The 12,926-nt window shown below is 35.3% G+C and overlaps 3 protein-coding genes and 1 long non-coding RNA gene across 4 annotated transcripts; 2 read left to right on the top strand and 2 right to left on the bottom strand.

Moving 5' to 3' along the window:
* The first annotated feature begins 918 nt into the window (after window positions 1-918).
* LOC106376819 lies at window positions 919-3,933 on the top strand. Its single transcript, XM_013816946.3, has 5 exons — window positions 919-1,853; window positions 1,923-2,369; window positions 2,912-3,289; window positions 3,360-3,427; window positions 3,508-3,933. The coding sequence occupies exons 1-5, from the start codon at window positions 1,260-1,262 to the stop codon at window positions 3,707-3,709; spliced, it is 1,689 nt and encodes a 562-aa protein (XP_013672400.1). The 5' UTR covers window positions 919-1,259; the 3' UTR covers window positions 3,710-3,933.
* On the bottom strand, window positions 3,738-5,990 carry LOC125589106. Its single transcript, XR_007325299.1, has 2 exons — window positions 5,673-5,990; window positions 3,738-5,550 (listed from the first exon to the last, which is right to left on the bottom strand). It is a non-coding gene; the product is annotated as an uncharacterized LOC125589106 (long non-coding RNA).
* A 3,077-nt stretch (window positions 5,991-9,067) lies between these two features.
* BNAC06G33050D lies at window positions 9,068-10,242 on the top strand. The gene is made up of 2 exons (XM_013816945.3): window positions 9,068-9,322; window positions 9,810-10,242. Exons 1-2 carry the CDS (start codon window positions 9,250-9,252, stop codon window positions 10,025-10,027), a joined length of 291 nt encoding a protein of 96 aa, XP_013672399.1. The 5' UTR covers window positions 9,068-9,249; the 3' UTR covers window positions 10,028-10,242.
* On the bottom strand, window positions 10,221-11,573 carry LOC106376817 (transcription factor TCP22-like). Its single transcript, XM_048761363.1, has one exon. It carries the CDS (start codon window positions 11,571-11,573, stop codon window positions 10,506-10,508), a length of 1,068 nt encoding a protein of 355 aa, XP_048617320.1. The 3' UTR covers window positions 10,221-10,505.
* Between the last annotated feature and the right edge of the window lie 1,353 nt (window positions 11,574-12,926).

The following is a 12,926-nucleotide window of genomic DNA, read 5'->3' as shown; positions in this document are numbered from 1 at the left end:
TTAAGAGAACTTTGAGAAATGCCTATCTGATGATCCATCTTTTCAATAATTGCTTCAAAAACATTTATTTGTATAAATTAGCTTTTAACATTTATAATTTTTCCATTTTTCAAATTGGTTAACAAACGTTTATAAATTTTCTCGATTGTCATAGCTATCTTATTAAACTGTATATAACATATTGCCAAAAATTTTGTTCTATAAACATTTATATTTTGGACAAATATAAAGTAGTGATTTTAAAAATAATTGACAGCAAAATATTGTTTTTGAGTACTATTTTTGAATTTCTTCCACCGTTAAATAGTATACACTTTTTAACCATTCAATTCCCACATCATTGAAGTTAACATGTTAGTGTGTTTTAAAAAGTTCTATGATATTTTTTCAAAAATAAAAGGTTCTATGATATTTGTTTTCAATTCTGAATGTCTTACAAATGTTCTATGATATTTGTAGCGCTAGTCCTACTTCCCTTCTTGTTGTGTATTTTTCTTTGACAAATTGGTAGTCATGCTTGTCTTCTTTCTCTTTCTTAATCTTTCTACTTTTTTCTTTTCATGTAATAAGTTGTTAACACAACAATGTAAACTCAGAAAATGGTAAAACCTTAACATTCATACCGGAAAAAAAATCTGAATGTTTTGACACAATCGCAACCAAAATATACTTCACGTCACCGTCTGTGAGCCTACATTCGTAACACTTTAAACTACAGATAATTAACAAAAATTAGGCCCAAATAAAATGCCGGTCCAATACAAACAAGAACAGCACAAGGTTAAAAGAAATATTAATTTACTTGTTTGTTATTACTTATTAGACATGTGTCACGTGTGATACACAAATCAGAACGATGCCAAAAAGGACCGTCTTTACTGTCATCCCCAACACATCCGCATTTTAAACGTACTTTCCCCATAAATTTCACATTATAACGTTTATTAAAACGTATAATTATTAATTAGTCCCATAACTTAATAATTGGTGACAGACACCGCAGAATTAACAAAAAAAATCAAAAACTTAAACCCTAATCGGCTTTTAATCTCTTTGTCTTCTGTCTCTCCTCTGTCTTTGCGCCAAACCGAACCAAAACCCACAAAGACAAAAGCCCTCTTCTTTTGCTCCCCTGTAGTTTATCTTCTCGCTGTCCGAAAAAATCCCCTTCTCTCTCTCCCCCGAAACTAGGGTTTCTCAGTTCCTCATCTTCGCCGTCTTCTTATCATCAACGGAAATGCTCCGGTAAAACAACAACGATGCAGAAGATTCTTTGCAAGACTACCACCACTTGCTCAACCCCTCCGGTTAACTCTCTCGCGGCCGGTTTAATCTCTACACAAACCATCGCCATACCCTCTCTTCTCTCCCTAGGGTTCAAAACCTTCTCTACTTCCGCTATGCCGCTGCCGCCGACGACAACGACTGGTTCTATCTCCACAAACGGCGGCGTTTTCTCCGGTATTCGGCAGAGAAACCGTCTCCACAGAGCGGCGGTAACGTCACTACGGTTCTCAACCTCTTGCCGCTGCTCAATCGGTAGTAGGAGCCGAGCTTGGGTCGGTAGAAGCGGGACGTGGCGCTCGTGGCTCCACTCCGAAGCCAACGGCGGCTTGAGCTCCGTTAACGCTGCCGGAGAAGTTGTTGAAAGTGTGGAAGACGACTCTGATGGAGAAAAAGATAAGGATGAAAAACCGGTTAGGCTAAACCGTCGTAACCGGAGCTCCTCTAGCGAGTTAACCGGTAATCCAGATTTGCTGAAGATTCCCGGTGTAGGCCTTAGGAATCAAAGAAAGCTTCTTGATAACGGAATAGGAGATGTTGCTGAGCTCAAGAAGCTTTACAAAGATAAGGTATGAACTAAAAGTTACTTGTAATCTCTTTCCTCTGTGTTACTGATTTGGTTTTGATTTTGATTTCAGTTCTGGAAAGCAAGCGACAAGATGGTTGACTACCTCCGCAGCTCTATCGGCATCATACACAGAAACCACGCTGAGAGCATAACAACGTTTATCAAAGAAAGCGTGGACGATGAGCTCAAGGAGCCTAATGTGAACGTGAAGAAGCGTTTGACGTTTTGTGTTGAAGGGAACATAAGCGTCGGCAAATCAACTTTCTTGCAGAGGATAGCTAACGAGACCATCGAGCTGCGTGACCTTGTTGAGATAGTTCCTGAGCCGGTTGATAAGTGGCAAGACGTTGGACCAGACCACTTTAATATACTAGACGCGTTCTACTCTGAGCCTCAGAGATATGCTTATACTTTCCAGAACTATGTGTTCGTCACGAGGCTGATGCAGGAGAAAGAGTCTGCTTCGGGGATTAAGCCTCTTAGGTTGATGGAAAGGAGTGTCTTCAGTGACAGAATGGTAATTATTTGACAAAGTCTGTTTCTTTATGTGATATTGTTGGCCTAGGATTTTGAACCGAACCAAACCGAACTCACCGAATCGAACCAAAATTTCGGATAGTCAGGTGAAAAGTTTGGTTCGATTTGGTAGGTTTATAAAAGAACTTTGGTTTTCGGTTCGATTCGGTAATCGGTTAGTTCGGTTTTTCAAAACAACATAAATTTGTCAACCAAATTTTGAACCGGATTAACCAAAATTTCAAACCGGAGTAACTGAACTAACCAAAACTACCCAAATTGTACTGAATTTTTAACCGAAATATGATCAAAACCAAAAACTTTGGTTAGTTTTGGTAAAAACTTCGGTTGGTTTCACTGAATTTTTAACCGAAATATAATCAAAACTAAAAACTTTGGTTAGTTTTGGTAAAAACTTTGGTTAGTTTCACTGAATTTTTAAGTAAAATATAATCAAAACCAAAAAACTTGGGTTAGTTTCGGTAAAAACTTGGGTTAGTTTCAGATTGTGTACTTAAATGTGTTGTGGAACTTTTCATTCAGGTGTTTGTGAGAGCGGTTCATGAAGCAAAGTGGATGAACGAGATGGAGATAAGCATATACGACTCTTGGTTTGATCCCGTCGTCTCTGCTTTACCTGGACTTGTTCCTGATGGGTTTATATACTTGAGGGCGAGTCCAGACACTTGCCACAAGAGAATGATGCTCAGGAAACGAGCGGAAGAAGGTGGAGTGTCACTTAAGTATCTACAGGATCTGCACGAGAAGCATGAGAGCTGGCTCCTCCCGTTTGAGAGTGGAAACCACGGGGTGCTCTCCGTTAGTAAACCGTCTTTGCAGATGGATAACTCTCTTCATCCTGATATCAAAGACCGTGTGTTTTACTTGGAAGGGAATCATATGCATTCTAGCATCCAGAAGGTAAACGTTATCTCATTTTGTTCTGCCTAAACGTCTGAAGATAGAGTTTGCTTATAGACTTATGTAACAGGTGCCTGCTCTGGTTTTGGATTGTGAACCAAATATTGACTTCAGCAGAGATGTTGAAGCAAAGAGACAGTAAGTTCTCTTTCTTACGTTAATGTCACTGATCAGTATAACTTGAGTTACTGATATGTTCTTGATTGGTATTGTTGAAGGTATGCACGGCAAGTTGCTGAGTTCTTTGAGTTTGTGAAGAAGAAGCAAGAAACGTCACAGAAGAATAGCTCTCCGTTGCTGATGCCTCCTCATAATGGAGGTCTCTGGATGGGACCAGAAGGGAAGCATGTCCCGGGACTAGAACTCCCCTCTCTGGATTTCAGGAAGGCGATGTCGCTCATAACCAGACCGTCTGCGTGAGACTGCCCCCCATGGACTCAGTTTTTTGTTTTGTTTTGAATGCTCTGAAGGAGCATTGTCCGGTTATGGAATGTCAATAGGTATGGTCGGCTTTATGTTTCGTTTGTTTTAGGAAACTTCTCTCTACGGCTTTTTACCTCTCTTAGTTTAGTTATAACCCTTTTGTGTAGAGAAGAATGATGATGTCTGGATAATTTTATTTTTAAGTGTTTTGTTTCTTGAAATGTTTGATGGTTTGTTCACGGTAAGCAAATATACATCAGAGAATATAAAACTAAAAATGGCTAAGAAATGCGTGGGGGTCATAAGAACACTGCGTTTCTTCATATCCAGGTAGAGGTCCAAGGTGGATCAGACTCATGGGAGACCACCTTTAATATATGGAAACAGTTAAGCTTGAGACGTAAAATATATTATATTCTTCAACTACGACGACGACACTAGAGCTCGAAAAAATCTCAGCTTTAGTTTGTTTGCTCCGCCACTAGGCATGCATATCTGCCGTGTTTTGAACATGTTATAGTTTAATTACTTTTAGCACTGATCATCTTCTTGATCTCAGATTTTGTTTTCTGTTTTACCTCTCAGGAGATGAATTATTTAGTTTGTAGAGAAGCCCTGACAAAACCACTGTCTTCAATATGTGGATTCATTAAATATATGTGATTAGGATGGTCCAAAATATACATAAGGATAATGTTACACAAAGCAAAGAAACTTTAGACTCAAGAATTCAAATTAAACAAAAAGTGTTTACAGTTCATTTTGTATTCGCAGAAACTTTAGCACTCAAATTTTGATTAATTTGGCAGTAAAAACTTCTGTCAAGTTTCATATTTTCAAAATACTATGCACAAAATATTATTTCTGTCAAATTTTGATCCATCTCACCAAATGTCAAGTTTCATATTTTCAAAATACTATACACAAACTCTCTTGCTAAAATGCATAGCTATGGAAATAAATCAGGCACAATATTATATATACTCATTTTATCATTAGATCCTAGAGGCGCCATAAGTTTGATAATTGATACGCCTTCAGATCGTAATATGCATTTAGATTACTGAGTATTTTCTTTTTCAAACTCTGGAACTTCCGATAAATCTTACATTCTATAATCAGTAAAAAATTATAATTCTTAGGAAATTGAATCCTAGACGTGGTGTGGAAACTTTTTTAACAAAGGCTTCTTCCACAGATTTATTAGTATATGTACAGACTTTTTTTGTTACTCCCAGGGGCGGATCTAGAAGAGGCATTAGTCGGGGGCATCAAGCTAAGGTTTAAGTTAGTAGGGGACACCTTTATAGAAATTGAGCTTGTTGTAATACAATTGCTTAAAGAAAATCAAGATTTAGTAAGGGGCACCTGACCTCGTTAGTCGTAACGTACGTCCGCCCCTGGTTACTCAGACAAAAATATTATAACATGCAAATGTCACACTATTCGGTCATTAATTCGAAACACCATGACACAGACATATCTGAGCTACGGATACAAACAACATATCAAGATTCATAACAGCATATAATAGATTCATAACTTATTATTCCGATGAAACAATACAACATAAACAATGCTTAATTAAATAGCTAGAAAGTTTTACAAAGGAAGTTTTAAACGCGAAATAAATAAAAAAGTTTTAAACGCCCAAAACGCTTACTTCTTGCAGTTGAAATAACAGAAACAAGCGCGGCCGTGTTTGTCCTGATGGCATGCTCCATGGCGAGCGTCTTCCCAATTGATACACTGGCGGTCGCAGTGGCTCGTCTTCGTGCACCTTCCCGACCACGTTTGACTGTACTTTTCACATATCTTTGCTTCCGCTAGTTTTAAACCTGCGTTCAAAGTTAATCGCATTTCTAATTAACAGTAATATTTCATCTATGCTAGTTAAACAGTGTATATATCAGCATACTACTATGTGTAGTTAGAATAGTTTTTGTGTCACAGAACTGACCAGTTGGAGAAAGGAGAATGAAGCAGATGCAGAGAAGTGCAACAAGAATGGATGACTTTGTCATTATTCTCTTTTTGTTTAATTTGTTGTTCTTGCTCCTGTTGTTGTGTGGTTTAACATAAGGACATACACTAGGGTTTATATAGAGATGGAGAGTGGGATTACTACTTAAATCAATTAGGCGCTATTAAGGGCATCACATGGGTGAATTAATTATTTAGTTTAAGGTTAACGAATCGCGTCTGCGAACCAGATCTTCATTTCGTTAACAAGTTACTAAAGATATAAATCCTAGAATAACAATGAAAAAATTAAGAGTTTATTGTGTGTTACACTGTTGCTTGATAGAGGCGAATTTATTAACTTGTAAGTTTTTTTGTTTCACGTAAATAATGTACTCAAAAGTAATAGTGTTCACACAATCTTAGTATAAGTAGTACTGTATATGGAGTTTGAGAACTCAATGTATGAAACTCAAACCTCAATGTATAACTCAAAGATCTCAGTAAAAATAACTAAACTCTTATTTTTTTTTTTTTTTTTTTTTTTTTTGTCATCAGCATTACAGACTCATGTTGACTCTGTGAACCAAACCGGGTGAGATGAATCCATGTGAACGACAAAAGACGATTGCTTCCTAGCACTGCGTGCCAGACTATCCGCCTTTGTTGCCAGATTAAGGAAAACTCTCTCAAATCTTAATCTCTCACAAAGATCTATATCAAAACTCACAATTTAATATCACTAGTTGATATCTTATTTATATAGAACCTAACAATCCTAACAAAGCATATTTCCATTTTTCCTAATCTTAACACAAGTATGATTACTATTTCTTAGTCTCTAAGTTATCATCAAATTTACTTCCTAACAGTATACGTTAAAGTATCCATATCTTTGGAGAAGTTTTCCTAATTTTGTTATATATCTAATGCAATACGCAGTTAAGAAAAAGATCTTTGGAAGCATACACATATATACGGGGGTGTATTCAATCTAAACTTTAAAATTATTTGAAATTATTTGATTTTAATGAGTTTTAAACAATTTTTGATGAATTTAAAATTTTGGTATCATTTTTGTTAAACTATTATAAAGTTTCAATTAAACTATAAAATTTGTTTTTTTTAATCTTTTTAATTAAAAATTCCGCTCAAACACTATAAAAACAGTTGAAGTATTCTAAATCTATACAAGTTTAACCTAAAAAAAATTCAATCACAAAAGAAAAAAGATAGTGCATTTTTCTAAAAAAAGTGTTTCAAAAAAGAATGCACTTTCTAAAATATCAAGAAAAGAAAATCACAAGATAATATTTGACAAATACTCTATTTGCCGTTTAAATTTGAAATTTACTCCTTTGATTTTTTTTAAACTACATCTTATTAGATATGAAAAGACAGTTTTATCCACTTAAATATTATAATAATTAAATTAAATTCGAAATAATAATAATATAATTATTTATATTGAAGATAATATCTATGTTTGAGATGAATGTGCTATATAACTATTTGAAAATTTAAAATAACAAGTTTTTGGTCTTTTTATAATTGATTTTATAAATAACAATGATATTATGAAAGAAACAAATTATAATGTATTTGTACCTTTATTAAGAAGTTTATATGTATAAACTTTGAATTTCTCTGAATTTTGAAGAGAAATATCAAATATATGATGGGGGCAAGAGCTAAGAATTTAAGAAATTGAGTTACACTTAAAAATATGGATGAAGAAATATCAAACTTGTGAATGAAAGAAAAAAACTATGAAACTATGAAATAAGAAAATGAAAATGTTATGTAAAGAGAAGATTACAGTGGAAGCTCTCTTCGTCGAGTGGTTTAACTAAGGGTTCATTAATGCTTATAGACCATGAGTTTTGAATTTCAATCCCCCAAAAAAGTGGAATTATGCGAATTAATGGAGAAAAGACTTACAAGAGATCTACAGCATGACACAAGGACTAATGAGTACCGTCAAGCGTGGATTTTATAGGACGATTCAGTTGATGCAGTCAGGCGTGAATACTCATAAAGTATGTAGAATTGTCGACTGTAAAATCGTCTGTAATATTTTTCATAGTTTGCAAAAAAAATACTAAGAAGCATGAGAAACTTATTTTCTTTTTCCTTTTCTAATAAAACTTTAAGATATTATTAAGATTTTGCTTTGAAAAATTTAGTTTTGTTCAAATAAGTTTTATATTCAATAAATTATAATAGAAAACTTATGACAGTATTTTTTTAATATTCAAATTGGACAATTTAGTCAATACACATATTCAAAAATGTAGTTTAAAAAAAATATAAGTGTAGTTTTCAAATTAAAGTCTCATATAAGTATATATTTCTCCAAATTTTCCCTAATTTATTTGGTCAAAAATTAATTAAGGAAAATTCCCTTCCGAACATCAATAGAAGAATCCCGCATAATCCGTATAGTGATGCCCAAATCACTTACGATTCCTAAGTTTCTTTTTCCTACACCGAGTTCTTAATTAACCACATGGGAGTTCGACTTCTTAATTTTCTTATTAGTGTCAGATTACTGATAAACAAAACTATCATGAGTGTGTTCATGGATCATAGACCACCATCTTAGCGATCAATTTTTATAAGTTAACAAATTACTTAATATAAATCAACCAATCAAGACTAATGGTGATCACCAAGAAGCTGGACCACAAAACTCATGCAGAGTAAGAGTAGTATCTGATTTTTCTTAATAATCGAATCTGTACGTTACAAGAAGATAATTGAGAAGTTAATTTTTTATGTGATTAGTCAATTAAAATTTTTTTATGTGATTAGTCAATTAAAAACTTAATGCGCTATAAATTTTAAAGAATCACTGGTGATTTGGCTAGCAACGACCGGGTCATGTGGGATTTCGTTTACGTTGGGAACTACTAAGTGGCCTTCTTACGAATCAATGGGATAAGATCAAATGTTGACGTTTTATGTTAGAGTGACACTGAAGGACACATTATTTCAGTCACACACACCCTATATATATACATATATATATATATAATCTATCAAATTGATTTTTGTTTCCGCCATGAACTAATATTGTAGAGTTATACATTATAATCATATAGCTTGTTAAAACAATGTTATGAACATCTTAATATAGAAACAGGGTTATGCTTAGGGAGGTTAACGTTCATAACAAATTTGGTTATTCATTCCTGTCATTTTATTTATTTTAATTCCATCGATTGCTTATTATTTTACCAGTTACAGCAAAAAAAGAAGAAGGGATGCTCTACTTCATTCTCGAAAAGTACTGGTCAACCTCAAGAATATGGAATGCTGACATATACCAATGTCCATTGTTCAATCAATTCGAATGATTTCCCCCACTTATTTGCATGTATCAATAGGACAGAAACAAAAAACTACTCATGAAAAGCCTTGTTTGAAAACAACTGGGCCAAGGCCCAAAACAAATTATCGCTTGCAGGTACATCGTAACATCAAAAAAGTCCTTTCGAACAGATTCGCCTTTAAACTTTCAGAGTCGTCGTCGTCGTCTATCTTTTATCTGTTTTCTCGATTAAACTCTGATCATGGCGTTGAATACCGGAATCAGATCTGTCTCAAAGATCGTAGCTTCATCCGAATCATCAATCTCCAGATCTGGTTAGAGTACTCCCCCCCCAAACAAAATCTTCTTTTGATTGTGATTTTGATGTTCTGATTAGCCGAGGAGTTCGTCGATTGCTATATTGTTTTACCTTATCAAGCGTTAAATTATAGAAATCGAATCATTTTTTGTAACATCTCTGCTCGCAGTTTTTGTTATAGAACATAATCTCCTTCCTCGATACGCTTCAATGGCATGATGCGAGTGAAAGTTCTGTTCTTTTTGCTATTGAAGATTCTATTAGATGTTAAACTTTCATACTCATGATTATATAGTTTCGATTCACCGAGAAAAGGTTTCATTTTTAGCACTTCTATTGTTTAAACACCGTATATATAAGTGTATAGTAGCAGCAAAGCTCTGATCTTTAAGATGGTTAATCAGTAGATAATTACAGTCAATACGCATTGTTTATACCTCTTTTGGGTCTGGTTTATTGATGAAAGCCTGAATCTTTATTTTTTTTTGGTCATAATCAAACAGTGAGCAGGAGCTTCCACTCGACTGGAGCTAAGAAGATGAGCGGAGGACATGGCCATGACGAGCCGTACTACCTCCACGCCAAGCACATGTACAATTTGGACCGCATGAAGTACCAAGGTCTCAAGATGTCTCTCGGTGTCTTCACCGCTTTCAGCATCGGTGTTGGTGTTCCCATCTTTGCTGTTGTCTTCCAGCAGAGGAAGACCGCCTCTGGTTAGAGTCTCGCTCTCTCTTTCATGGCGATGCTCTTGTTCCTCACCTTGAATAATTTGTATGATTTCTCAAAACTTTTGCTTGTGCAAGAGAGAGTTTCTTGCTTCATTTTGGATCTTATATATACAAGTCTTACCGTTACGGTAAAGTATATTTGTTTCTGTTTCTTCATCATTTGTTGGCTGTTTGACGCTGGAATAATGAAAATCTGACATTGATATTTTTGGGTACATACAATACAACAACATATTTACATATCTATTAATCAAAAGCAGAATCAAAAGAAAAAGATGAAATCAAGAAAACAAACAAACAACAACCCACCACTAATGATGTGACAAATCTGTTTTCAAGACCTTAAAAGCCACTTATGTTTCACCATATTTGTCATTCTAATGTCTCAGGAATGGCAGCATTCAACAGCCAACACACATGTTTTACAATTGGAGTTGTGGTCATTATAATGTCAAGAGGTGATTCTAATCACTTCTTGTCGTCACCACCATTTTCACTAGCTTCACCTTGGTTGTTCGGCTCTTGATGTTGCTGGTGATGCTGATGCTGATGTTGCTCCAGCGTCATCCCCAAACCGTCCCCTCCTCTACCGCCACGCAATGCAGCCGCCATATTCCCCTCAGCCACTCCTAATCCTAGCTGTTGACCTCCCAACATCATCGACCCCATAGGTGCTGCAGTCACCACCCGACCCGTCCCAACTGGATAACTCCCAGGATTAAACGCCCACATCTGATGACCCGGCTGCTGCTGCTGCATCTGCTCCCGCCCACCCGAGCCACTCATAGGAAGCATCCAGAACGCACTTCCTCCGTTCGTACTCCCAGGAGCCACCGCCCACATAGGTTGAGGCACCACACTTGCCGTGGGAGTCTCACGGCCCATACCCGGGCCCAGTTCTTGATCCTGAAACTGACCCGGTTTCTGAGAACTCCCACCTGCTACTTCAGACTCCTTGAAGTAATCTTCTCTATATGGATTTCTCTCCGCCGACATTATCGGCGGGTGGTGAAACCCGAAAACGCCGCCGTTTAACAGCTTCCTAGAATGATCCACGACCGCTGATGAGGACGATCCGTTACTCCCGTTACTATCATCATACAGAGACATTCCACTACCGTGAAAAGACATCGGCAAAGAAGAAGACTTCGACGACTGAGCAAAGCCGCCGCCGCCGCCGCGTAAACTAGCGTTAAGAGTTGAGAAGTTCGCCGGAATAGTTCCCGTTCCGGTGGTCGCGATGATAGCAGGCTCTGCTTGCTGGAGCAGCCACTCGATGGTCTCTCCGTCGGATTTATGACCGAGCTCCCTCGTGAGCTGGAAAACTCTCGCGGCGCACACCGCCGGCATGCGGATTCTCCGTCCGCGGCCGTCGACTTTCGTGTGACGGTCTTTACACGGTTTCTTGACGGCGGATTTAACCACGGCTAGAGCAGCAGTGTTTGAGCTCGTGGTCGGAACCGATCCTCCTCCCGGTGATGGGTTCTCCGTAGAATTAAGCTGCAGCGACGCCTCCTCCACCGTGCGAGTTTCCATCTAAAAAAAAGTGATTTTTAAGCAGAACCCATGAGAATTTGGATACGGGAAATCGAGGGTGCAGAGAAGAGGGAGTGTTTGCAGTGAGAGGAGATCTAAAGAGAGGAGGAGCTTTGCTACTATAATGGCGTTGTGAAAAATAAAAGAGAGAATGATTGAAAGGATAAAAACAAGTGGATATGGTGTGTAATTGCTGGAGAAAGAAAAATCTTATTCAACCTTTATTGACTCGTTTGCCTTTCTTAGCACTGTTTCTTCTTCCTCTCCAAGTGATTCATTTTATAATTTTTTTTTTTGTTGTTGTTGATAATGCTAATTATTTTTCACATGAATAAAAATCTCTAAATATTAATAGTAATATGGGTATCTCATATATGAAAAATCCCTCTCCCGGTTGACTTGAACTTTATCATTTTACTAAAACAAACGTATTTATCAAAATGTGTCAACAATGCTTTTGATGATAACTTTATTATTCGATTTCGAGTTAGTTTTTTATTAGTTTGATTCATCTAAAATTTCACCAAATTAATTAGACCAATATTTTCTGTTTCGATTCTAGTTTTTAAAAATTCTATTGAGTTTAACCGTTTGTGTTTTAGTTAGATCTATACTATTATTTGTGAAGTAAATTTTTGGAATCGAACTCTTACGTTAAAAATTAGAGTGGTTAATATCGTTTATACCCTTAATGAATAAAATTTATAGTTAAATTAAAAAATAAAAACGAAATTTTAATTGATTTGATTAGATAATTGATTAATATTAATAATAGTAAGAATTATCCAAAATCTGAAAATATAATTTTTTTAAAAAAAATAATTTTTGTATATATTGTATTGTTATCTGAGAAAGTCTTTTAGTAAAAAGTAAAAAACAAAAATTATATAACTAAATATTAATCAAATAAAATTCTTAATTATATAATTAAAAATAGAATATTGAATTATCCAAAATCTAAAAATATAATTAAAAAAGGATAATTTCTATATATATATATATATATATATATATATATTGTATTGTTATCTGAAAAAGTATTTTAATAAAATGTTAAAAACATAAATTATATAATTAAATATTAATCAAATAAAAAAAATTAATTATATAATTAATAATATAATATTGAGTTATTTTAAAATTTATTTTAGTAATGAATATAGTGTACAAAGAACTTTTCAAAAATTTATGAAAATGTTTAAGTCCGCATCGCGGGCAAAATACCTAGTTTTAGTTAAAACTTGTTAAAAGCTCGAAAAAATAGTAAACATGGTTATGTCGGTTAGTTTGATTTTTATGTTAGTTCGATTTAAAATCTATTTAATTCATCTTTTAGAAAATTGAGCTAACCGG

This window comes from Brassica napus, chromosome C6 (genome assembly GCF_020379485.1).
Source record: "Brassica napus cultivar Da-Ae chromosome C6, Da-Ae, whole genome shotgun sequence".
Classification (NCBI taxonomy): Eukaryota; Viridiplantae; Streptophyta; class Magnoliopsida; order Brassicales; family Brassicaceae; genus Brassica; species Brassica napus.
Note: the sequence above shows the minus strand (reverse complement) of the source record. Positions and strands in the feature narration are given on the sequence as shown.